Genomic DNA, 27,603 nt, shown 5'->3' with positions numbered 1-27,603 from the left:
GTGACGCGGACTCTAGCCTAAAGACCTGTGACTTGACTCGGACTCTAGCCTAAAGACTCGTGACTTGACTCGGACTCTGGTCTAAAGACTCGTGACTTGACTCGGACTCTGGTCTAAAGACTCGTGACTTGACTCAGACTAGCCTAAAGACTCGTGACTTGACTCGGACTCTAGCCTAAAGACTCATGACTTGACTCGGACTCTGGTCTAAAGACTCGTGACTTGACTCAGACTAGCCTAAAGACTCGTGACTTGACTCGGACTCTAGCCTAAAGACTCATGACTTGACTCGGACTCTGGTCTAAAGACTCATGACTTGACTCGGACTCTAGCCTAAAGACTCATGACTTGACTCGGACTCTGGTCTAAAGACTCGTGACTTGACTCAGACTAGCCTAAAGACTCGTGACTTGACTCGGACTCTAGCCTAAAGACTCATGACTTGACTCGGACTCTGGTCTAAAGACTCGTGACTTGACTCGGACTCTAGCCTAAAGACTCGTGACTTGACTCGGACTCTGGTCTAAAGACTCATGACTTGACTCGGACTCTGGTCTAAAGACTCGTGACTTGACTCGGACTCTAGCCTAAAGACTCATGACTTGACTCGGACTCTGGTCTAAAGACTCATGACTTGACTCGGACTCTAGCCTAAAGACTCGTGACGTGACGCGGACTCTAGCCTAAAGACTCGTGACTTGACTCTGACTCGTATTTTGTGACCTGTGAACATCTCTGCCCTGGCGTATCCTGTGCCCAAGCTTATTCTCCTCTCCTCTCTAGACTACACTGCGCTCTTGCTATTTATACCATCGAGTCGGTCGGGCATGTGGTTCCCGTCTGGAGGAAACACCTGAGCAGAGCTCGAGTAATCTAACAGTCTGAAGTCATACCACAAAGTCTTACGCTGGCACACCAAGTCTAAACATCAGGAGAAGAGCTCGGACAGGTGGCTACATGTGGTACGCTATCCTTAGGATAGTCACATTTTATGTAAGGGTGTCATGATGCAAATCAGCTCTGTTAATTACACTAACGCAGCACTTCTTGAGAAATAGAAGGTCTGATCGAAGTAGCCCTGGATGTTCGGCGCGTAAACACACCATCTCCTCAGGAAATGGCTGGTTAGGTGTAACTTTAAACCCGCTCGATGTGTGTTTTTGCTTCTGGCTGCAGCAGCGGCATCGCAGATGAATCAGCACGCTGCTAAAATTAGATTGAGAAGCTCAGTTAGAACTAATCGAGGGGATTGAGATGAAATAAAAGTACCTGGCTGTACTCTATTTGATTGATTTTGAACTCGTGGTCCGAAGGCTGGTTGGTGCAGAGAGAGTTCTCTAAACTACACGATTTCTGTCCTGATTTTCGCTCGCTGACTGGTCGGCGCTAGATTTGATATCTATCTATCTGTCTGTCTATCGGTCTGTCTGTCGGTGTTATCTATCGGTCTGTCTGTCTGTCTGTCTGTCTCTTTAACTGTCTGTGTTTGTTTATCTATCTATCTATTTGTCTGTCTGTTTATCTGTCTGTCTGTCTGTTATCTATCTATCTGTCTGTTTGTCTGTCTGTCTGTCTGTTTATCTATCTATTTGTCTGTCTGTTTATCTGTATGTCTGTCTGTTTGTCTATCAATCTATCTATCTATCTAAGTATCTTTAATCTATCTGTCTGTCTGTCTGTCTGTATATTTATCTATCTGTCTCTTTCTGTCTGTCTATACGATTCTTGCCCTAATTTTGCTCACCGACTTGTCGGTGCTAGATTTGATGTCTATCTATCAGTCTGTCTGTCTGTCTGTCTGTCTGTCTGTCTGACTGTCTGTCTGTGTTTGTTTATCTATCTATCTATCTATCTATCTTTCTGTTTATCTGTATGTCTGTCTATCTATCTGTCTGTCTGTCTATCTATCTGAGTATTTTTAATCTATCTGTCTGTCTATCTGTCTGTATATTTACCTATCTGTCTCTTTCTGTCTGTCTACCCTGCTCGGGGACTGGTCGGCGCTAGATATGCCGGCTCGGCGATCGAAACTCGGCTCTCAATCGCTATGTGTGAACTACTCAACAACTCAATCCGAACAGCTCGCCGAGTGCTCAGTGACCAAAGAGAGATATCTAGCTTGTCGAATATCTGGATCTGAGTTGCCCGACTGGCAATAAGTGCTTTGTTGAACAGCCAATGAGAACGCAAGATACGGGGTGAGGGGAAATGCAGGGGAGGAGTGTAAACAGGTGGGACAGGGGGATAATATAGTTTATATCAGAATACATCAGCACACACACAAGCTTTACAGTATTTCTGACCTTATCGTTCTCTACAAAACACCCACGCTGCATTGCAAAAAACTCACTACAGAACAATCCATGCTGTTCACGTTGCCAAATCCACTCAGATTCATTTATTTTTCCTCCTTGATTTTACGCTGCACATCAGCGCACAAACTTTGATCGCTCGCTACTTGTTGACGTGCATTTTTGGACGTGGTATCATTAAACCCCTCGTCACTTCTCGCGTTTGTTTTCATGACTAAACGTAGTTCGGGAGACCAGAGAAGCTCGCCTGCGATTCCAGTTGGTGATAGATGGTGTAGTGTGTGACCCCCTATCGCCGATCAGTCGTGTAGTGTGAAATACACACCGACTTGAAAGATTCCCGATTACAAGAGATCCAGTCGTGTAGTGTGAACTGTACAGCCACCTGACCACTTGGAAAGTCGTGTAGTGTGAACTTGGGGTTGGTCTGTTTTTGGCTTTGGTCGTCTTTTCTTGTCCGAGCGCTCGGTTCCCCTCGGCTTAACTTCCTTAAGTTCCTCAGTACTTCATAAATCACGTGTTTCTCTTGCATTTTATCTTTAAGCAAAAGAGCAAATAAGAATTTGCAACCTGAGCTTAAAGTCGACAGAACAGGGTAATGAGAATTTCTCCATCTAATGCCCAGACCTGCTGAAAGGTTAGACAGGAAGACAAAGGGCACCGAGCGCCCGCTGTGCCACCTGCGGTAGTCCCCGCGTGACGCTTCTCCCTGCTGCTTCCGTCAGCGTCTGAGCTAATGGAAAAACCTGCTACTCCCAAAACAAATATTGTTCCTGGCTCCGAGCACAGAAGGGGGAGAATAAGAGCGTGTAGCGCTTGTAGACCCCGACCGAGCCCTTATAAACGATTGATTTACGTCCACAGGGACAAAAATCCCCGCTCCTCCCCAACACCATGCAGCCCTCAGAATGAGATTCCGTGCGAGAGCTTGCGGCGCGGGAGATGGACAAACAGACCGGATCGTGCTTGGCCTCCGCGCTCCACCGACGGCTCTCCGGGCGCGCCAGCCAGTGTTTGTCTAACACGGGTGTTCGAGGGTTCGCGGAGCCACCCACCATGCTGACGGTCAGCAGATATTTCACTCATAACACAGTCTGAAAAACACACACGAACACAAAACGAGTCTTTTTATGTCCCACGTTTATGAACTTCCTAACGGAAAGTGATATAGTACGACCCGGCCCGTAACGATCACGCTTCTAAAGGCTGCAGCAGTAAAGATGTCTTCACAGCATGTAGTTGGAGGCTGTTAGACGTCCCCTAAACTCGAAGTCTTTGAAACTCAACGCCCTTTATCAAAAAAATTTGTACTCTATACTCGACGTTTACCTTAAACTCAACATGTTGAGCCGCTTTGTTCAGCAGAATCTGATCTGAATCTGCATCAGTGTGGAATAAGCGTCAGATCCAGGGTTACAGCTCCACATGTATCTGTGTTTATCTGGATTCTCCTCCCTGTTTCACTTTTAAACTTGTGTTACAGCTCGAGCTTCTGAGAAATGGTGAGAATCAGAATCAGCTTCTCCCAGAGTCTAAAACTCTTCTGATTGAAAATAAAGCTTAACGTGGTTTAACGTAGTAAAAGAAGGAGACAGGAGCACTAAACTTCTCTTCATTATTACTGCTCATAAGTTCCTCCACTAATAAAACTTATTAGTTTTAAAATAACGGCACAGCAGCTCAAAAGCGGTTTTGTCACTTCTCATGTGAATGTGCCGGTGCTGAAGGGAATACGGTATTCCAACATCAAGCATCTCTACCATTAAGAAGCGTCAGAAAAAAAATAAAGAAGTAAAACTACAATGCAGCTTTTATTGTATTTGTATTGATTTTTAACTGTTTGTAATTGTATTTCAGTGTGTTTATATTATATTTGTGTTATTTTCAGTGTGTAAGTGTCAAAAACAACCTCATTATTTTACATGAGCCTAAAATATACACAGCTCCACGGGACCATGGACACATTAACAGGTTTCCCAAACATCCTTATGGGAAAAAAATACTTTCAAACTCACCACCACTCCCAGAACCAACTGACATTGTTTCTTACTAGTACCGGGAACTTGGAAGCATTTGACGAAGCTCGTCAGGACGAGGCCGGCTCTTTCTGTTTGTTGCCGGACTGACAGAAATTGGCGCAGAAGTTCGAACTTAAAAGAGCTACGAGTGAAGCGGCGGTTACAGAATACGCTTGTAAAATAACTAGCCTGTCGTGCTCTGTTACTAAAATAAACTCGGCCTGAATCACGATCCACGGACCATTGTGCGTACGAGACGCGAGCGTGTGTGGGCAGCCGGCGAGATTCAGGCTCGTTTGGCCTACTGCCACACACACACTCCAGCTGAGCAAACATATACGGCGGGTGCGTGTGCCGGTGGGAGGGGGGGTCGGATGACTGGGCCTGAGCAGGTCCCCCCCCCAAACCACAATACATACAGAGGAGTCCCACTTTAAGCACTCATATTAAAGATCCCGTGCTCCTCCGGGTTTGATCTTTATATACATTTGGGGGTTTGTATAATTCCTGCCTTGAAATCCTAAACATTTGCAGCCTTGAAATCCTAAACTGCTAAACGTGGCTTTTTTTTTTAACCTACTTGTGCTGGGTATCGAGTTCTTCTAACCTCGTTTGTATAATTTACTTCAAGTGCTCCGTCCGTCGGGAGGCGCGTCTGTAAAAATGTGTCAGCCCGCTCCCGCTGCTAGTCTCTCACCACGGGTCGAGTTTTCAGGGGCGTCGCTGTGACCTCTCTCTACCCCTCTCCATCATTCTTTTTTTTTTTATATATATATATATATATATATAATAATGTTATTTGCTCTTTCTTTTAATATTTACATTCTCTGTTCTTTGGTTCTTTGTTCTTAGGCGCTATATTAATTGAACTTATTATTATTATTATTATTATTATTATTTAGAATTTAGAAATCTGGTTAAAACAGACTTTATACGCCAGGCACGTCTTTGTACCTTCGATTTGGGCATTTCATTCTACTTTATTAAGCAAACTGTCCTGCGATGTGACGTCACATGTTACATATTGCGAAGATGAAGCCTTTTCTCTGCTATTCTGACCTGGAAAAAGTTATTCATGCATTCATTTCTGCAAGAATTGACTACTGTAATTCTCTGTATATTGGGATGAATCAGTCTCTGTTGCGGCGCTTACAGGTGGTCCAGAATGCAGCAGCAAGGTTACTGACTAATACCAAGAAAAGAAACCATATTACACCCGTCCTTGCCTCACTACATTGGCTGCCTGTTCAGCACAGGATTCAGTTTAAAGTGCTTTTATTTGTTTTTAAAGCGCTTAATGGTCGAGCCCCGGCTTATCTCGGTGGTACGCTTTCTCCCGCAACCGCACAGCGATCTTTAAGATCAGCCACTCAGAACTTGTTGACTGTTCCTAGGGCTGGTTTGAAGCTAAAAGGTGATCGTGCATTTGCAGTTCATGCGCCGAGGCTATGGAACACTCCACCTCCTACTATTCCACAAGCACCTTCGGCCGCTGTTTTTAAATCACTCCTAAAAACATTCCTTTATAAGCTGACATTTGAACAGTGAGGAGCCGTGGTAATTATAATTGTTTAGTCTATTTTTATCTGTTTTTATTTTCTCTCTTACTCTGTATTTTTATTTGGTTCTTACTTTTTTAACATAATGTTGTGTTATGTATGCTTGTTCGATGTACGGCACTTCAAATCAAATTTACTTACTTACTTACTAAAATAAAAAGAATCCCTAATAATCATCATTTTACATCTAGATCAGTCATGTTTAGAGTTTAAGGCTTTGTTTATGTAAACTATTATTAATACAGTATTTCATATATGTATATTCACTCATAACTTTCAATACCTTTTTTATTTATGAAAATTCTCTCTTTTATTTCATAAAGCTGTGGGTTACGTGGGTTTGAAACCCGGCTTTGCCATACAGCCGCTGTTGTGCCCTTGAGCAAGGCCCTTAATCCATTCAGGTCCTGGGGTGCTATGTGGTTAAGGTACTGGACTAGTAATCGAAAGGTTGCTGGTTCAAGCCCCACCACTGCCAGGTTGTCACTTAAGCAAGGACCTTAACCCTCAATTGCCTAGACTGTACACTGTCACAGTACTGTAAGTCACTTTGGATGAAAGCGTCTGCTAAATGTAAACGTATCTGTATATACGACAGATAAAGGCATTCTGTCTGATCCTGGATTATCAGTCAAAATATCATTTACAAAGTTAATGTGCTTAATTGTTGTTTCTCTCGGACCGTGTTTTACCATGTTTTCCAGGACCGGACCCCAGTTTTAGAAGCCGCTCGTAAGAAGGAGCGGGAGCTGGTGGTCAGGGAGATCGAGCGGCTGCGTACATCCGTTCAGGGCGTGTGCCGCAGCGCTCTGCCGCTAGGAAAGATCATGGACTACATCCAGGAGGACATGGACTCCATGCAGAAAGAGCTGCAGACCTGGAAACGTGAAAACAAAGAGCATGCAGAGGCCCTGCTGGAGGAACAGAGGTACTGCGGAACACATACTTATACATACATGTTATATATTATATACCAATATCTGCTGCTAAACAGACCTCAGGTAGTAAACTCAAGCACATGTGGAACCAGTGTTCAAACTCGAGTTGACCGACCTGGCGGTAAGGAACGGAAGGTTGGATGCGGTGTCTTCCTGGACATGGAGCTTAGCGTGGCTCTCCGTATGTGATAAGGCGCTGTGTGGGAATCCAACACTGGCACAGATTGGACATGTCTGATGACGTGTGGTGATCCGCTCTTCTTGATTACATCTGGGGTCATACAAGCAGCAGCGCATTCACAAATAGGAATTTTAAAATGACTAGAGGGCGGGGACCTTTAGGGATAAGTTATTATTATTATTTGCATTTTTGCTGAGCAGTTGAGGGTCAAGGGTCTCGCACAAGGGTCCAACAGTGGCAACCTGGCAGTGCTGGGGCTTGAACCAGTGACCTCTTGATTACTAGTCCAGTAGCTTACCCACTTATTCCCATTTTTAAGGCTCAGTGGGTCTGTCTGAAAACCTCATGAACCCTCTACACAGACGCATTTTACATCATCCTACACTCCCGGGAAGAGGGCGTGTCTAAATTCTCAGATCCCTTAAAATGCTCCTACTGAGGCGCCTTAATTCTGAGTGATGATCTGACTGAATCATCCGACGCGTCCGACGCCTCCTCAGCGCCGAAGCAGCAATCCCAGCATTCAGTGCGGCACGACTTTTCTCAGAAGAAACAACAAACGTGGTGGATGAATATAATGCGGAGCAACCAACAGAGTTCTTTTCACATGTAAATAAATTCTCGGTAAATGGAGGGAGGCGTTAGCTGGCGTGATAGCAGGTTGTACGTAGAGCGTCTAAATAATCTGCCTTATGAGTTCTATGTTTTATTAGAATCCTCCCTCACTGGGTTTTCAGACAGACCCAGGTTGTATATTGGATGCTTCCAGACATCTCTAGGTGTGAGTCCATGGGTGATGGTGTCCTTCAGTGCAGTGGTAGAACCATCACGACCCTGAACAGGATAAATCAGCCACTGAAAATGAATTAATTGTCTAATAACTCTCGTTTTTAAGGAAATATAGTGACTTATAAACTCTTTAATGAGGTTATCAACTCTCGTGCTGTGTGTTCCTCAGAATCACGGACGGCGCCGTGGAGCCTCTGAAGGCCGAGCTGGCCGAACTCGATCAGCTCATCAAAGACGAACAGGACCGGATCTGTGCCATCAAGGCCAACATCCTGAACAACGAGGAGAAGATCCATAAAATGCTGGCCAGCATCAACCTGTCCTCGAGGACATGAACCAAGACGCGAAGCCCCGTTCACGCGGAGAGCCGAGACGGCCCGAGCAGCAACCTCGTCCGGGTTTCGGATGGAAGAAACGGGTGCGATCGGGTCACACTCCTGTCCTCGCCCTCGCTGTGCCTTCTGACCATCACCGAACCTGTTAAAGATCCAGTTCATCCAGATCTTAATGTCCTGGTTTAAAATGCTCGTAAAGCTGCACGTTTGTTCGGTACAGAGACGCAGGTGTTCAGTAAACGATGGTGAATTGTAAAATATTTTGTAATTACCACTAGAGTTCCTTGTACACTAAAATATGAAGATTATATTTACACACAGTTACTGTTTTCGGGCTGAATCGACGTCTGAGCCAGCGGCAATACTTATAAAACGATTTAGTTCTTGTTTTATAACTGTACAGAATCTCTTTCTTTCTTTCCAAAGCTTGTTTTAAGCAATACAGAACCGTTTCGTATCGTAAACACCCCGATCCCAAACTGTTCAGTGAATCTGCTTCCCAGGTATCAAAAAGAAATGATTTTAAGCATCAAAATGCAGCTGATATACACTCACTGAGCACTTTAATAGGAACACCTACTGTATTTGGTACACATGTCATTTATATATACACCGATCAGCCATAACATTAAAACCACCTCCTTGTTTCTACACTCACTGTCCATTTTATCAGCTCCACTTACCATATAGAAGCACTTTGTAGTTCTACAATTACTGACTGTAGTCCATCTGTTTCTCTACATGCTTTGTTACCCCCTTTCACGCTGTTCTTCAATGGTCAGGACCACCACAGAGCATGTGACATGGTGGCGGTGTGTAAGTGTGTGTTGTGCTGGTACGAGTGGATCAGACCTCACTGTCACTGCTGGACTGAGAATAGTCCACCAACCACAAACATCCAGCCTACAGCGCCCCGTGGGCAGCGTCCTGTGACCACTGATGAAGGTCTAGAAGATGAGCGACTCAAACAGCAGCAATAGATGAGCGATCGTCTCTGACTTTACATCTACAAGGTGGACCGACTAGGTAGGAGTGTCTAATAGAGTGGACAGTGAGTGGACACGGTGTTTAAAAACTCCAGCAGCAATGCTGTGTGTGATCCACTCATACCAGCACAACACACACTAACACACCACCACCATGTCAGTGTCACTGCAGTAATTGTAGAACTACGAAGTGTTATGGCTGATCGGTGTATGCACACATGTTGGAAGTTGTGTCACGGCTCTCCCTGGTCAGGAGTGGAGATCAGCATCAGTAGAGAGGAAGCATAATGTAATCGAGTAATCGGATATGACTAGATTGGGAAGAAAATTGGGGGAAAATGCACAAAAAAAGGCTCCGTTTATATTTTCTGTTTTATTTTATCCAGGTTATATCCAGCACATGAGATGAAATTGTGCTAATAACTAAAACGACACAAAACTGGCACATTTCAGTTTATTTACTGTAGAGGTGGTGGCTCAGTGGGTAGCACTGTTGCTTCACAGCCAGAAGGTCCTGGGTTCGGTTTGGGTCCATTCTGTGTAGGGTTTGCATGTTCTCCCTGTGTCTGTGTGGGTTTCCTTCAAGAGGTCCGGTTTCCTCCCACAGTCCAAAGACGTGCCAGTGAGGTGAACTGGAGATACAAAATTGTCCGTGACTGATAAATCTTGTGTAAGCGGTATCTACCGTTCCTGTCATGAATGTAACCAAAGTGTAAAACATGACGTTAAAATCATAATAAATTAAAAGATAATACAATAAAAATACTCTAAAGGTCTTACTGTCTTTACAAAACGTGGGTTCTAACCAGGGGTGTCCAAACATTTCCTTAAGACTGTGTAGATTCAGAATGAAACAGAGAGTAGCATGAAATGTCACAGCAAGAAGGTCTGGGTCCTTTCTGTGTGCAGTTTGCATGTTCTCCCCGTGTCTGCGTGGGTTTCCTCTGGGAGCTCCGGGTTCCTCCCACAGTCCAAAGACGTCCAATTGAGGTGAACTTGAGATACAAATATTGCCCTAGGTGTGTGTGTGTGTGTTTATGTTTGCCCTGTGATGGACCGGCGACATGTCCAGGGTGTTTCTTACCTTTCACCCAGTGAATCGGACCCACTGCGACCCTGACCAGGGTAAGCGGTGGTAAAACAGACAATGGCTGAACGAATAAACAAACCACTGATGTTTATTTGGTTACTGCGTTATACAAAATGTCCCAACTTATCCTGAAATGATGTTTCTGTATTACGTATATTACATATCGTAGTTCAAAAATGACCACATTTTATAGTGAGATAAAATAACATTATAATAAATCTTTATATTTCAGTAAAACACTCACACGTGCTTTATTTTGTGGCAGCAGACGTGAAACTGCGGTGCAGGAGTTCTGAGTTATAAACGTTTGAGTTTATTTGATGCGAGTTAAACATCAGAGAGGAATTTTAACCAGTACTCTGGTCTGATAAATGTGTTTTTATGTGTAATTACGGTCTTGATGAGTTTGTATGAAGTTGTGGTGGCGTCTGGCGTGGCGCAGTCACACACTCGGGTACACTGAGGCTTTGAAGGCTGGTCCAACCTCACGATACACATAAAGTAAAACGTTCTGAATGCCTGATCGTATTAGAGGATGAAAATAATGACTTTTCTGGACGTCTTTGAGAAACCAGGACACGACTAACACAAATACATCTACCGCACTCCAGCTCTTAGTTAGTCTGTTCAGTTTGAGCACATGGGAGCACTTTAACTAACTGTTATATTGTGGTTATAAGCTGTGAGGGTGGAGGAGGAGTAATCGCTTGTGTCTGAGAGACGCTTATAGTCCGGATTTAGCTCCATCTGATTTCCACCCTTTTGGACACTCAAAGAAGCTTTAAGGGGATGAAGATTTTCATGTGATGATGTAAAAGCAGCAACATTTTGTTGCTGACGGCATTAAAAAGTTGGTCCGATGCTGGAAGAATGTATCGGAAGGCGACGATGTAAAAAAGTGATGGAGTTTGTTTTTGAGATTCTTAATAAATAGAGTTTACAAAGTGCGGAAACTTTTTGAAGAACCCTCATAGAAGCGCTTGAGGACAGCACTTTTTTAAACTCTACTTATCATCACAAAATCATCACATGAAAATCTTCTTCCCCTTATTATTCCCATTAATTATGAATTTAGATGTAATGTTTGGGTGCGCACTACACAGTTTTGGAATTTGGTGTACAGAGTCGGTCTATAGTGTGCTGGGAAATACAGCGGTACCTTGAAACTGGACCTCAGTTGGTTCTGGGAGTGGCATCGAGTTTTAAAGTATTTATAAAGTGTCATAAGGATGTTTGGGAAACCTGTTAATGCGTCCTTGGTCCCGTGGAGCTGCAGATATTTTAGTCTCATGTAAAATAATGAGGTTGTTTTTGACACTTAAACACTGAAAATAACACAAATATAATATAAACACACTGAAATACAATTACAAACAGTTACACATCAATAAAAATATAATAAAAGCTGCACTTTAGTTTTACTTCTTTATTGTTTCCTGACGCTTGTTAATGGTGGAGATGCTTGATCTTGGAATACCGTATTCCCTTCAGCGTTCACATGAGAAGTGACAAAACCGCTTTTGCACGCACAAAACTTAGCGTGACTTATTGTAGTAAAACAGCGAGTGAGGAATGTGATTAGTGGAGGAACTTATGAGCAGTAATAATGAAGAGAAGTTTAGTGCTCCTGTCTCCTTCTTTTACTACATTAAACCACGTTAAGCTTTATTTTCAACCAGAAGCGTTTTAGACTCTGGGAGAAGCTGATTCTGATTCTCACCATTTCTCAGAAGCTGGAGCTGTAACACAAGTTTAAAAGTGAAACAGGGAGGAAAATCCAGATAAACACAGATACATGTGGAGCTGTAACCCTGGATCTGACGCAGATTCAGCTCAGATTCACACTTGATTGAGGTTTTACCGAGCCAAGCGGTTGCACACGAGTTTCAAAGATTTTGAGTTTTAGGGACGTTGAGTTACAAGGTACTACTGTATTGGAAAGTAAATGGTGTGAACCTCCACCTAAAGTGTTTAAAATTATTCTGAAAAATGATTTACTTAATGATGCATCAACTTGTTTTATATGTATAAAAGAAGTGTTAATTTCAGGCTGTATATTAAACAGGTGAAGATAGAGTGTTAGTGTTAGTAAATTAGCTGTGAGATTTTAACCTCAGTAAAACTACAAATGAGCTTAGTGAGCGACACACTGAATAAGAAAGCAGAGTTTAATATATTTGTATTCTCCTCCTAACCGCAGAGAGTCTGTGTTTAGAGAGCTGGGTGTTCTAGCCGAACACGCTCCGGTCCTCTCTGAGTGACACATGGGCTCGTCCGACTACCTGTTTATTTTTAGAGACCTCGACCCGGTGTCCACGGTTCAGCTGTCGTCAGGAGGCGGTGAGGTACACCTCTGTGGCTGCGTGAAATAAACTTCCAACAATGACAGACTGACATCACCTACCACAGACTAACAGAGAGGGCAGAGGGCCGGCTGGACCGCTGGCTGACCGCTGGACACACACTGGAACTGGCCCTGACCCAGCGTTTACTTGTGCTTACTTGTTTCTAAGAGAGACGAGAGAGAACAAAGCTGAACGTCTACTGACTTTCGGCCAGAAGATTTACACATTTTAACCCCTTACAGGTAAAAAAGGTAAAAAAAATATTCTATAAAAATCCAATCAGAAGGTTGTCAGTTCAAGCCCCACCACCACCAAGTTGCCACTGTTGGGCCCTTGAGCAAAGCTCTTAACCCTCAATTGCTTTGACAGTATAATGTAAGTCACTTTGGATAAAAGCTTCAGCTAAATGGTGCAGATGTAAATGCAAAGAGTCTGGAGGCTGGATTTGATTATGTACATTTATTTTATGTTTCTAATTTAAACTGTTTACTGTTGACGTTTTGCTTAGATCGAGAGAAGTTTCATGTCCAGGATTTTTATAATAACAGATATTATTCTTTCAGGTTTAAAGGGAGTGGCTCGATGGGTAGCTCTGTCGCCTCACAGAAACAAGGTCCTGGGTTCGATTCCCAGGTGGAGCAGTGTTTTCCGGGTCCTTTCTGTGTGGAGTTTGCATGTTCTCCCGATGGAACCAAAGTGTAAAACATCGCCAGGGTACAGCATGGATCACTAAAAAGCAACAAAAGGTCTTTTTAATATTTAACTCTGTTTTCTTTTCTTTTGTAATAAAAATAAATAAATAAATAAACTGGATAGGGAAACCAGACCCACTATGACTGACCAAAGCAGTGGTAAAACACGAAATGAAATAATATATAATAATAATAATAATATATAATAATAATAATAATAATAATAACAACAATGATAATAATAACAATAATAATATTAATATGAATGATAATAACAATAATAATAATATTAATAATAATGATAATAATAATAATTGTGTTTGCATACATACCAATAAAAAGAATAATATAATTTATAATTATAATATAATAAATAATAATAACAATCATGTTTGCATACATATTAATAATAATAATAATAATAATAATAAGCGTGTTTGCATACATATGAATAATAAGAGTAGAATAAGATAATGTATAATTATATAATGATAATCATCATTATCATGCTCGCATTAAAATAATAAAAATAATATTATTCATTATTATAAAATAATAATAACAATCGTGTTTGTGTATATATGAATATTATTATTATTATTGTTATTATTATTTACTTTTACAGTCATTAGAATTATTCATTAGTACAGCTATAACTTGGTATATTATGTTTTAATAGGTTCTAAGTTTAAAACAACTTTAAATAATATCCAGCTTCAATTTGACTAAAACTATCTATATAATAAACACAGATAAATGAAAGTGAAAGTGAATCTGCTGAGCACTATCACCTTAACAAAAACCCGGAAGTGCGGGAGCCAATCAGATGAGCGCTCAGAGAAGAGGAGCTCAAACATCCATAATGTCTGAGAGACGGACCGAGAGGAGCTAAGCGTGTAAATAACCCCTCTATAAAGCGTTATAAGCGCTCAGATCTGATTCATTCCGGCGCAGTTAGATGTTATAAGTGTTGTAGAGAGGATGGCTGAAGGAGGAGAGGTTTTAGAGGGAGATGATGAGCCGCCCACCATCAATTATCCTCTGATCACAGTGTCTGATCTGCCCAGCACTACAACAGCAGGTAACACCGAAATATAACTGCTTATTTATTATATAATATCTTATAATGTGAGTAATTATTCAGGTTATAATCTTTTATTTGTGTCCAACATTAGTGCGCAGTAGAAGTGCAGCGTCTCATTAAACTGTGATCATTAGAACTGTAACTGCAGGGAGCTGTGTTTGTTTATTTATGTGTGGTTTGGTTACATTCATGACAGGACAGGTAATTACTGGTTATACAAGATTCATTTCTTAAAGTTTAATGTCAAACACAGTCCTGGACAATTTTGTATCTCAAATTCACCTCACTTGCATGGTTTTGGACTGTTGGAGGAAACCGGAGCTCCCGGAGGAAAACCACACAGACACGGGGAGAACATGCAAACTGCACACAGAAAGGATTTTGTTTAAACACCATAACATACTTGTATGTTCATCTATCCCTCATTTATAAACACTCCTTGACTTTTTGCACACTTAGATATGTTGTGAATTTGATTTTTAATTAATTTTTAATTGAATTGCATTTTCCCCCCATCAATCTACATTTAGGGCGGCACTTTGGGTCAATGGGTAGCACAGTCGCCTCACAGCAAGAAGGTCTTAGGTTCGATTCCCAGGTGGAGCGGTCCGGGTCCTTTCTGTGTAGAGTTTGCATATGTACAAATAATATAATTTATAATTATATAATAATACTAATCATCATCATCATGCTTGCATACATATAATAAGAATAATATTATTTATAAAGATATAATCATTATATTAATAATAATAATAAACGTTTGCTTACATACCCAGGAAGGTCCTGGGTTCGATCCCCAGGAGGAGCGGTCCGCGTCCTTTCTGTGTGGAGTTTGCATGTTCTCCCCGTGTCTGTGTGGGTTTCCTCCGGGAGCTCCGGTTTCCTCCCACAGTCCAAAGACGTGCAGTCAAGTTAATTGGAGATACTAAATTCCCCCTAGGGATGAGTGTATGTGTGTGTTTTGCCCTGTGATGGATTGGTGACCCATCCAGGATGTTTCCTACATTCCTCCCAGTGAATTGTACCCACCGCAACCCTAAATAGGATAAAAAGGGACTAAAACAGAAAATGAATGATAGAATCTATATGTAATCACCCATAATGAAAGGTTTTTTTAACTGTTTAAAAATCTCAAAACCTAAAACCTCAAGTCTTATATTCACAACAGTATCTGTATTAGTAGCAATTACAGATGCAGGTCTTCTTAGTATCCTTGAATTTAGGAAGTTTTTAAGCTGTCAGATTAGAGGGTAAACTGATACCTTTAGGTCTTTCCACTAATATTTAATGGGTTTTAAGTTTGACAAACTTAAAGTTAAGACAGCTGCACACATAATGTCTATAAACTGCACCTTTAAGTCTGTCCTCTTTAGTTTTTTGTTCTTTGTTATATGTTCTTATATTCTTATATTTTTAGATTTTGTAAAAAATGTGCATTACATTTTTATTTTATTTTCTTGCACTACATTGACGTGTCTTTGTGTAAAGCTTGTGATTGTGACTTGCTGCAGTTTCCTTTCGGGGATCAATAACGTGATCAATCAATCACTACAGCAGAATTCTTAAAGATGAATATATTGTTTTATATAGTATAACATGTACTGAAAAAACCTGGCCATTATTATATGTACACATACACACATATCTGAAGATTAGATAGAGAGAGAGAGAGAGAGAGAGAGAGAGAGAGAGAGAGAGCATCTTCAGTATATCTATGGTACTGCCGATTTTAACTGCCTGTACTTCACAGGGTGCTTAATCTGTCAATATTTGTTATTGATCATTCTGAAAAGCCTTTCTAAGTCTGCAGTTTATTTAAACATGGTTTCCGCTGTTCTTACAACAATATATTTTATAGAAATGCACATATAATACTGTTATAGTAATTACGGATATGAACGACCAGTTTACAGATAAACATTTTTTTCTTTTTCCATCTCTTGTCTCTCAGGTCGTAATCTGAAGGAATGGCTGCAGGAGCAGTTCTGTGATAAACCGCTGGAACAGTGTGAGGACATGCGCCTGCACAACGCCGCCTACGTGGGAGACCTGGATACTATCAGAACCTTGTTACAGGAGGACAGCTTCAAGCAGTGAGCTCCTTCTGCCTCTCTGTTCTGCTTCTTATCTGGTTTTACTTGCGATGGAGATCATTTATTACCCAGTAGCATGTGGATGATGTACTTAAAGAAATATTATGTGTTTTTTATCTTTTATCTGATGCCTGTTGACGGTAATGCGTGCAAAAATAACAAAATCTCTTATATGAATGTAAAAACTACATTCTAATAGCAGTGAATTGAATTGTAGTTACATTCTAGGATCAAGTGTTTATATATAGACCGATAGAACTGCTGGGATTCAAACCTGGGTCTCGGGTACAAATAGGCAAGCGATGGTGGGCTAGTATAGTGCCATACCCATTAAACTGTCATCAGAATAATAACAGGTACAATTCTTATCAGGCTTAGTGTGTAGTATTGTTAACAGTACTAGTAGTTTAGTTATGTTGACAGATTGCATATATACAGTAGCATGAATATCAGACAGTACTGGATAAAAACCTTAACATACTGATCTTAAAACTACATTTTCATCTAGATTGTGACTGCAACTAACAGTTATTTTGATCATCGATTAATCTGCCAGTTAGTTCTTCATTTCATCAATCGGTTGGGTGGACAGGGTGCAGGGTGCCAATCCATCGTAGAGTTTATGTAATTATGTAATGTGTGTGTATATAACAAATATATAAATGCAACTAAAAAAATACTCAAATATTTACTCCATGTATGCTCGGGATGCAATGATGCCCTGAAATAGTACAAATGTTGCACCCATATGTTTATATTTAACAGCGTGCCTGGTAATAATAATAATAATAATCATAATAATAATATGAATGAAATAAAGACAGTTAACGTTATGTTTAATAGCATTAGTGGGAAAATGTTCGTCAGGTAGAATAATTATTCATTTAGGATAAGATAAGATTCCTTTATTGAGGTACATGAGGTAAATTCAAGTGTTACAGCAGCTCCAGCACAGAGTAAATACAGTTAAAATAGAGTAAAGGTAGGGTAGAATAAAATAGAAATATTGACAATTACTATTGTAGAATATACCGTCCTCGGACTCCATCAGGGTCTCTAGCAGCGGATAAGTAAGCTGCATATCTCATATTGAGCAGAGCTGCGTCATATAATTTCCATCTAACAGGATTAAGGTTGTGTGATACCGTGCGTCAGATCTAAACGTTCTTTGTTCAAATGTTTACTGTGCAGTCGAATTAATGAGAAGTCGGTGTGGTGCTGTGGTTGGCTGCCCTGTACACCCCTGCGCATTGCTGCCACTGCCGGACACGGTAACTGCGTGGACTTCCTGATAGGCCAGGGGGCGGAGGTGGACCTGGTGGATGTGAAAGGTCAGACGGCTCTGTACGTGGCTGTGGTTAACGGGCACCTGGACTGCGTTCGGATCCTGCTGGAGGCCGGCGCTGACCCCAACGGCAGCAGGCACCACCGCAGCACGCCCTTATACCACGCGGCCAGGGTGGGCAGGGTCGACATCCTGCAGGAACTGATCAGGTGAGACGTGGTGCAGTCAAATCTACGATCACTGATACAGCCCACATCAAACGCTGGTACAGACAGTAACGGACATGCCGTGATAGATTTAGGATTTTAACAGTTTTTTTTTCTGACATCATGTCTGTGAAGACACCTGACCGGCCAGTAGCAACACAAAACTTCGAACCCCAGATCTCAGCAGTAGTGTGCTAGCATGTTTTACCTGAGTGTCTAATGCATATACATATATAATGTGTGTAAAAATAGATCAGTTGTCGAAGCAATGTTATAAGGACTGTATAGGATAGGATAGGATTAGGGTAGGATATAGGATAGGATAGTGATAAGATATAGGAGATAGGATAGAATAGGATATAGGATGGGATATAGGATATAGGATAGGATATAAAATATAAGATAGGATATAGAATATAGGATACAATATAGGATAGGATATAAAATATAGGATAGGATGTAGAATATATGAAAGGATATAAAATATATGATAGGATATAGAATATAAGATAGGATATGATATAGAAGATAGGATATAGAATATATTATAGGATATAGAATATACAGGGTGGGCCATTTATATGGATACACCTAAATAAAATGGGAATGGTTGGTGATATTAACTTCCTGTTTGTGGCACATTAGTATATGGGAGGGGGAAAACTTTTCAAGATGGGTGGTGACCATGGTGGCCATTTTGAAGTCGGCCATTTTGGATCCAACTTTAGTTTTTTCAATGGGAAGAGGGTCATGTGACACATCAAACTTATTGAGAATTTCACAAGAAAAACAATGGTGTACTTTATTCTTTCATGAGTTATTTACAAGCTTCTCTTTGTTTACAGCCATTGACATGTCGCAGAGGTTAACACGTGAGGAGCGGATAGAAATTGTGTTGATGTCTGGTGAACGCAGTACCCGGGTCATTGCAGCAGATTTCAATGCAAGACACCCTACGAGACCACCCATCTCCCATGCTACAGTTAGCAAACTGCTTGCCAAGTTTCGTGAAACTGGTTCAGTGTTGGATTTGCCAAAATGTGGACGCATGAAAACTGTCACTAATGAAGAAACATCAGTGGCTGTCCTAGCTTCATTCAGCAAGAGCCCACAGCGTAGCACTCGCCGCATGTCACTGGAGAGTGGCATCAGTTGAACATCCCTTCGGCGGATATTAGCTACTCACAAATGGCACCCTTACAAACTCCAGCTGCTGCAGCATCTCAACGAGGATGACCCAGATCGGCGCACTGAATTTGCAGAATGGGCAAAACAAAAATTGGAACAGGACCCTCAGTTTACACAGAACATTTTGTTCAGTGATGAGGCAAACTTTTATGTGAATGGTGAAGTTAACAAACAAAACCACCGCTATTGGTCTGACACTAACCCACATTGGATCGATCCCTCCAAGACTGTTGGAACACAAAAATTGATGGTATGGTGTGGTATATGGGGTACAAAGATAGTGGGGCCATTCTTCATCAATGGAAACCTCAAGGCCACTGGATATTTGAAATTGCTACATGATGATGTGTTTCCCTCTTTATGCACTGAAGCTGGCACGTTCCCTGAGTTTTTCCAGCAAGATGGTGCACCACCACATTATGGGTGTCAGGTCCGAGCATTCCTAGATGAACAGTTTCCTGGAAAGTGGATTGGTCGTCGTGGGCCAGTTGAATGGCCCCCAAGGTCTCCCGATCTGACCCCCTTAGACTTTTATCTTTGGGGTCATCTGAAGGCAATTGTCTATGCTGTGAAGATACGAGATGTGCAGCACCTGAAACTACGGATACTGGAAGCCTGTGCTAGCATTTCTTCTGCGGTGTTGCTATCAGTGTGTGAAGAGTGGGAGAAGAGGGTTGCATTGACAATCCAACACAATGGGCAGCACTTTGAACACATTTTATAAGTGGTCAGAAGTTACGTTAAAACCAAGTACACCATTGTTTTTCTTGTGATATTCTCAATAAGTTTGATGTCACATGACCCTCTTCCCATTGAAAAAACTAAAGTTGGATCCAAAATGGCCGACTTCAAAATGGCCGCCATGGTCACCACCCATCTTGAAAAGTTTTCCCCCTCCCATATACTAATGTGCCACAAACAGGAAGTTAATATCACCAACCATTCCCATTGTATTTAGGTGTATCCATATAAATGGCCCACCCTGTATAATAGGGTATAGAAGATAGGATATAGAATATAGGATAGGATATAGAAGAGAGGATAGGATAGAATAGGATATAGTAGGATATAGGATGGGACATAGGATAGGATATAGAAGAGAGGATAGGATAGAATAGGATATAGTAGGATATAGGATGGGACATAGGATAGGATATAGAATAAGATAGGATATGATATAGGATAAGATTGGATATAGGATAAAATATAGGATAGGATATATACATTTACATTTTCAGCATTTAGCAGAAGCTTTTATCCAAAGCGACTTACACAGTGAGTGGAACACAATGAGCAATTGAGGGTTAAGGGCCTTGCTCAGGGACCCAACAGTGGCAACTTGGTGGTGGCGGGGCTTGAACCGGCAACCTTCTGTTTACTAGTCCAGTACCTTAACCATTGAGCTATCACTGGCCAACTGGATATAGAATAAGATAGGATATGATATAGGATAAGATTGGATATAGGATAAAATATAGGATAGGATATATGATATGATATAGGATATAAGACAGGATATAGGAGATAGGATATGATATAGGAGATAGGATAGAATAGGATAGGATAAGGGATATATGATATGCGATTTAAGATATAGAATAGGATATGATAGGATATAGGATAGGAGGTAGGATAGGATATAGGATATAGAATAAAGGACAGGATAGGATATAGGATATGATATGATATAGGATATAGAATACTGTATAGGATAGAATATAGGATAGGATAGGATATAAAATATAGAATAGGATATAGAAGATAGGATAGGATAGAATATGATATGGTAGGATATAGGATAGGATATAGAATAAAGGACAGGATAGGATATAGGATAGGATATGATATAGGATATAGAATACTGTATAGGATAGAATATAGGATAGGATAGGATATAAAATATAGAATAGGATATAGAAGATAGGATAGGATAGGATATGATATGGTAGGACATAGGATAGGATATAGAATAAGGCAGGATAAGATTGGATATAGGGTAGAATATAGGATATGATATAGGATATAGGTAGGATAGGATTTTATTGATCCCCTCAGGGAAATTAAGAATGGGAAAGAACAGAGAAGAAAAACAACTAAGAAAAACTTTTCAGACTGAGGAGCTGCACACTGTGTAGTTGTTTACATAAAAAACATTCCCCTTAAAAAAAAACATTTCATGTACTTATGTGTTAAGTTATATATAATATATGAATGTGCAGGTTCAACACTGATGTGGACGTGGACCACCAGTTGGGACCGAGGCCCCTGTTAAGCGCCCGCACCCTGTCCACGCTGGTGGTGTGTCCACTGTACATCAGCGCCGCCTATCACCACCTGCAGTGTTTCCGGCTGCTCCTGGAGGCCGGGGCCAACCCCGACTACAACTACACCGGCCCCGTGAGCCGCGAGGCGCTGAACAAAGGCCTGGCCTCCTGCCTGCTGGACGCCGTGCTGAGACACGGGTGTGAGCCGGCCTTCACCAGACTGCTGCTGGAGCACGGTGCTGAACCACAGCTGGTACCGTGGGAGGAGCCTGACCCTGACACTATGGGCAGAGTGAGGGTCAATCCAGAGGCCTTACGCATCTATCAGGAGGCGCGGCGTAAGTTCCGTTGGCTTTTTTAAACCTTATAATGCCAACTGCTGATTTTAATGCTGGTATTACATGTTTCTCCGCTTCGTCTTTCAGGGTGTCCGAGGAGATTGGCGCATTTGTGCCGCATAGCAATCCGGCGGGCCATGGGCAAACGACGCCTGAGACACATTTCAAGCCTTCCACTGCCCGACGCCATCAAAAACTTTCTGCTCCACAGAGACTTCTGTGCCATCTTTTGAACGAAGTGTGTTACCCCCCCACGTCCTTAAGATGTACGTGTACTTTTTATGGGACGTGCTGCTGTTCGGTGGGATGTAGATAATACCACACTAGGCTGCAGGTGACCTGTAATGAGGGAATTGATCACAGGCAGCACAGACTAGCAGTTTCAGAGCCTGAACATGTTGATAAATAATTAGTTTACACTTTAATGTACTTGCAGAAGCATAATTAATAAAACCATGCAGACGTACAGTTTTTATTAGCATCCTAGTTAATCTTTTAGGCTCTTAACACCCTAATATGTTTTCTTTTATATTTACTTGCTTTAAATATGACAGTGTTGATCCGTTAAGTTGAACTCCAGTGGATGAAACTCGAAAACTGACCTTTTCAAAGCTCCTCCATTGAGACGAACTGTTTGATACGACATGGTAAAGGGACGTACGAACATGAACAAAACTTACCGTGACCTATTGTAGTAAAACAGCGAGTGAGGAATGTGATTAGTGGAGGAACTTATGAGCAGTAATAATGAAGAGAAGTTTAGTGCTCCTGTCTCCTTCTTTTACTACATTAAACTATCGATATATATTATCACATTCTCAAGTGCTCCATATTAAACAGAGTGCAGCACGTGTTTATGGTGTTCCATACACAAAGCAACGTGCTTCAACTTCTAGCAGAAATAAAATAGTTAGATGTAGCCACGTCTCATTAAGTCCAACGTACAGTAACGACAGAATGAGCCCAGATTCTAACCTCCACATTCACTCAACACTTACTTCACATTCTAAACCATGTAAACACAGTGCTGAGTGTTGCAGCACATTCACATGAGAAGCTTTTTGTGCTTTGGCGGTCTAACTGAACTCGCTAAGAAATACGCTATTCCAAGATCTCCACGATTAAGAAGCGTAATGAAACAATATAGACGTGCAGCATGGCGCTGGTGCTGCTGTGGTACCATCAAAGCTTTACACAGTGAACAAACCAGCTTTTAGTTTTGTGCCAGTTTTAAGTATCACCAAACTTTGGATGATTTGGGTCTTGGAAAACTTTGATCTTATTTGAAAGCTCTACAATTGTCCTCTGACGGCTGCAGACGGCGTTTATTAAGACGGTGCTTAATGCCGCCAACCGGTGACCGGACCAGATACGACTGAGGTCCTGCACACAGCAGGTAATGCTGAGGGAATCATACGAACGCTTATATGAATGAAAAAGGATCATTTATAAACATAGTTTTAAAAACAATTCATTGACATAATATTGACGCAGACATCAATAGCGTCATCAACTAGCTCGACCAATTGCGGCAGCCCTACATTAAACCACGTTAAGCTTTATTTTTAACGATAAGCGTTTTAGACTCTTAAAAAAATCAATTCTCACAATTTCTCAGAAGCTCGAGCTGTAACACAAGTTTAAAAGTGAAACAGGGAGGAGAATCCAGATAAACACAGATACACGTGGAGCTGTAACCCTGGATCTGACGCTTATTCCACACTGATGCAGATTTAGCTCAGATTCACACTTACACTCACTGTGGGCCAGTGATAGCTCAATGGTTAAGGTACTGGACTAGTAAACAGAACGTTCCCGGTTCAAGCCCCGCCACCACCAAGTTGCCACTGTTGGGTCCACTGTTGGGTCCCTGAGCAAGGCCCTTAACCCTCAGTTGCTCATCGTGTAAGTCGCTTTGGATAAAAGCTGAAAATGTAAATGTTTGTAGCACTTCCAATATGGGAACCACTGGTTTAGAGGATGACAACTGGCAAAATCTAAATTAGGTTCTTAAAAATATTAAGTTTTAAAGTATGCATTTAACAAAATAGTAGATCTAATGTGCGGTGCTCGTTTCATACATTAGAAAAAGTCACTGTGTGTCCTAAACCACGAGTGATTCTCTGTGTTCTTAAAATTTAAGTGTGTGAAGTGAAACGTTTAGATAGATTACACATAAACCAAAGACATCGTTTGTTAAATGCTTTTTTTTATTAACTTAATTATTTCCTTATTGGCCAGATTATCAGACCAACATGAGTCCTGATTATTGATCATATTATTGAAACTTATTAATGATGACAGCACAGTGGGTAGCAAGAAGGGCCTGGGTTTGATTACTTTCTGTGTGGAGTTTGCATGTTCTCCATGTGTCCCTGTGTCCAGTCAGGCCCATTGGAGCTCCTAAAAACTGCCCTGTGTGTGTGTTTGTGTTTGCCCTGTGATGGACTGGTGACCTTTCCTGGGTTTCTGTCTTTCTGCCCAATGAATCAGCCCACTGCAGCCCTGACCAGGATACATTGGTGGATTTAAACCCAGAAGCACATTTAGATTTCTTTGTGGTCACTGTGGTGTAAACATTACAGATAATCAGAGCTTCATCAGATGTGTTATTGTTTATGGACTGTATAGACACTTTAGCCTTTGCCTTAATCTAAAGTCTGATGCCTGTAATACTCGTTTGTGCTGTTATAACTACTGGAACGAGGGGTAGAATTTCTGTGTTTTGTTAGCATGAGTGGGTAAATCTAGCATGCTGTACCGTACACTGTCTGTACTCATTACAGTGGAGTAAAAACCTCTGTTACCGCGGTGTTTAAGCTAATAAAGTGTATGAGACTTTCACTCTGATGCTCAGTAGCAGTGTAATTATTGCTTACAGTACGGAGCTCATGGTCAAAATGCAAAACAGATAGTAACAAAGTTGGATAAAATAATTACGCTAATAAAACCCAGCACCAACAAAATGATGCTGTAAGGAAACACCATAATGAATTTGGGATAAGAAGTACAAAAGTCTTCTAATAATATTTGGAGTATTTGTATCCATCTATTTCTGCCAACGTCTCTACATTTTCTAAAGCAAACGGCTACTGATTGTTGCTTTTTGATCATAAAAAATTTTAATATAGCTCAGTGTGGCCCAACACGTGACTACGGGACCATTCCTGAAGGAAGTCGGGACCAGAGATGTTCACAAGTCACAAAATTTGAGTCCGAGTCAAGTCACGAGTCTTTAGGCTAGAGTCCGAGTCAAGTCACGAGTCAATATAATCTACACAAAACATATATTGGAAATGTAGCGTAGAAATAAAGAAATAATCTGTAAATTTGGCTTAATCTGATACGTTTTTTTTCATCGCAAAACAAAATCGCTCGATAAATCACGGCACAGCGGCCAAAATCCAAAACACCCCCCAAAAAAATAATAACCGCTGCTTACGTTAGCTTCTGTTCTTCCAGATGCTATTACATTTATAAGCATGTGTCCCATTAGGAACAGAATCCGTTATTTTGTAAATGTGCTTATAATTAAAAACCTCCAAACTTTTCCCGGTTGTGAAGTAAAACAGGAAGTCGTTAGAAAGTCGATCGAGCGTTTCATTACCGCGTCATCTGTGTGACGCAAACTGAATAAATGCAAGTAACAGAATTTCTTACTAACAATTACAATCAGAAGCTCTGATTGGTTCAGAAAGCGTCTTTCAACCATCAGCACCGATTCTGTAGGAGCGTCCCATTCACCCCGGTTGTTCCTGTGAAGTGCACTACGTAGGGTATTCCACCATTTTAAGTGAGATTCCAATCCAAAGGTAACGGAAATGTTCAAATGAAGTGAACTTCAGACTGTGTAGGGAGTAGGGAGCGACGCTTCATCACTACACCGGAGGCTGGCTGGAATCTCACTTAAAATGGTGGAATACCCTATCCATTGTGTGTGTTGCGGGTTAAGACGGCCGGAGCGTTATTATTATTATTAGAGAGCAGAAAATGACACGATCAGAATGATGTCGGATCAACGTTTTATTCATCTTTAATAAAAGGGACTCATGTTGTTTACGAGTCATTTTTTGAGAGTCACGAGTCAAGTCTGAGTCATTTGAAACTAATCTGAGTCGAGTCTGAAGTAGCTGTGTGTGCGACTTGAGTGTGCGGACTCGAGTCCCCATCTCTGGTTGGGACACCCAACTAAAACACTAACACTCCAGACCGTTAGCAGCTTTGTGATGGGATGCATCGGCAATGCAGTGGTTCCCAAACTGTTTCTACGTTGTACCCCCACAAGTTTGCCACTGACCTTTTTTAAGCTCCTCCAATGAGACGAACTGTTTGATATGAGGCTGTAAAAGCAACTCAGGACATACGAACAAAGCTCAACGTGATTTATTGTACTAAAACAACGAGCGAGGAATTTCATTAGTGGAGAGAAGTTAAGAATTTTGTATCTACGTTATACAGGGTAGGAGATATAGACCTTGAAGTTGGAATCCACTGCTATGCTATAGCGCCACCATCAGGCCAATCATGCACAGCTTGAGCACCTGAATAGCAGGAGCAAAGGAATACTACCTGTTCACATGTCTCATGTCCGTACGACTTACTGTAACAGTCTTAACCGTAGCGTAGTGGTCAGGGTACTGGACTAGTAATCAGAAGGTCGCTGGTTCAAGCCCTACCACTGACAGGTTGCTGCTGTAGGGCCCTTGAGCAAGGCCCTTAACCCTCAATTGCTCAGACTGTATACTCTAACCGTACTGTGAGTCGCTTTGGATAAAGGCGTCTGCTAAATGCCGAAAAACGCTACAGCGACCGACACTTTAATGGACCTTTGAGTGGCACGGTGTCTCGGTGGGTAGCACTGTCGCCTCACAGCAAGAAGGTCCTGGGTTCGATTCCCAGCTGAAACGGTCCAGGTCCTTTCTGTGTGGAGTTTGCATGTTCTTCCCGTGTCTGCGTGGGGTTTCCTGCAGGAGCTCCTGTTTCCTTCTAAAGTCCAAAGACGTGCAAGTGAGGTGAACTGGAGATGCAAAACTGTCCATGACTGTGTTTGACATTAAAACTTGAACTGATGAATCTTGTGTAAGCAGTAAAGTGTGTAAAACATGACGTTAAAATCTTAATAAATAATAAATAAAAAGGTGATTTAGCTATAATGCTAACGTTAAGGATGGACACTCACAAGTCTGCTCTTCGTGTATTACATAATGATGAATTTACATCTTATGACTTAAATATAAATGAAATATAACGTCCGTACTGTCCAGAGAGCTTAACCCTCCCAAGTTATTCTTCACAGCTCTGGGTGGGACATCACGCAGAGATATTACTGACATCTACAGCTCCTTGATCTGAAATAGGACTCCTCCGAGGCTCCCAAAAATGTATCCTTCAAATTTCCCAGCAGCCCTGCAAAGGATACCCTTAGAGTATCTGAATATAAATTATTACTTTTATTTGAGTAAAACATTCAGTGTTGTGGCAGTCGAAACCACAGCAGAGCCTGGGAAAGATTCGGATCTGTCAGCACTCCCCCCACTGCTTCCCGAGACATGGGGGCTGTTGAGGTGCTCCTGCCAAAGGAGGGAAAGGTGGGAGACCCTAACAAATTGGCCTGGAATCACGAGACATCATCAGCACGATCGTGGTCTCTCCTCCCGCGTGTTTCGGCTTTAATGCGGCTATTAGGGTCTTCAGCAGGAGGAGGATCAAAAGCGATCCAACCAGAAAAGTCAGCACAGCTCTCAGCTCCTCTACGGCAGGACTTGATAGATCATCCTCTTTTCCAACCGGTTCTCAGTTGTGGATTTGGAGCACTGCCACTGAAAAACCCAAAACCCCAAGATTGCTTCTCAGGGAGTGACCTTTCCCACCGAAATCCTTTCTCTTTTAGAGGGTTC

The 27,603-nt window shown here is 41.6% G+C and overlaps 2 protein-coding genes across 5 annotated transcripts in view; both read left to right on the top strand.

Moving 5' to 3' along the window:
- The window catches only part of traf3ip1 (TNF receptor-associated factor 3 interacting protein 1), a 39,184-nt gene extending 30,657 nt beyond the window's left edge, over positions 1-8,527 (top strand). For all 4 annotated transcript variants that reach the window (XM_063005995.1, XM_063005993.1, XM_063005992.1 and 1 more), the window contains 2 exons: positions 6,594-6,817; positions 7,967-8,527. In XM_063005995.1, coding sequence (XP_062862065.1) covers positions 6,594-6,817; positions 7,967-8,132 — 390 coding nt within the window. In that variant the 3' untranslated portion in view covers positions 8,133-8,527. The remainder of the gene's footprint in view (positions 1-6,593; positions 6,818-7,966) is intronic.
- Positions 8,528-14,099: 5,572 nt separating this feature from the next.
- asb1 (ankyrin repeat and SOCS box containing 1) lies at positions 14,100-24,556 on the top strand. Its single transcript, XM_063006373.1, has 5 exons — positions 14,100-14,326; positions 16,284-16,425; positions 17,617-17,919; positions 21,324-21,706; positions 21,794-24,556. Exons 1-5 carry the CDS (start codon positions 14,227-14,229, stop codon positions 21,937-21,939), a joined length of 1,074 nt encoding a protein of 357 aa, XP_062862443.1. The 5' UTR covers positions 14,100-14,226; the 3' UTR covers positions 21,940-24,556.
- Positions 24,557-27,603: the final 3,047 nt, after the last annotated feature.

Source organism: Trichomycterus rosablanca, chromosome 12 (assembly GCF_030014385.1).
Source record: "Trichomycterus rosablanca isolate fTriRos1 chromosome 12, fTriRos1.hap1, whole genome shotgun sequence".
Taxonomy (NCBI): domain Eukaryota; kingdom Metazoa; phylum Chordata; class Actinopteri; order Siluriformes; family Trichomycteridae; genus Trichomycterus; species Trichomycterus rosablanca.
The sequence above is the reverse complement of the archived record's forward strand: the minus strand, read 5'-3'. Positions and strand labels throughout refer to the sequence as shown.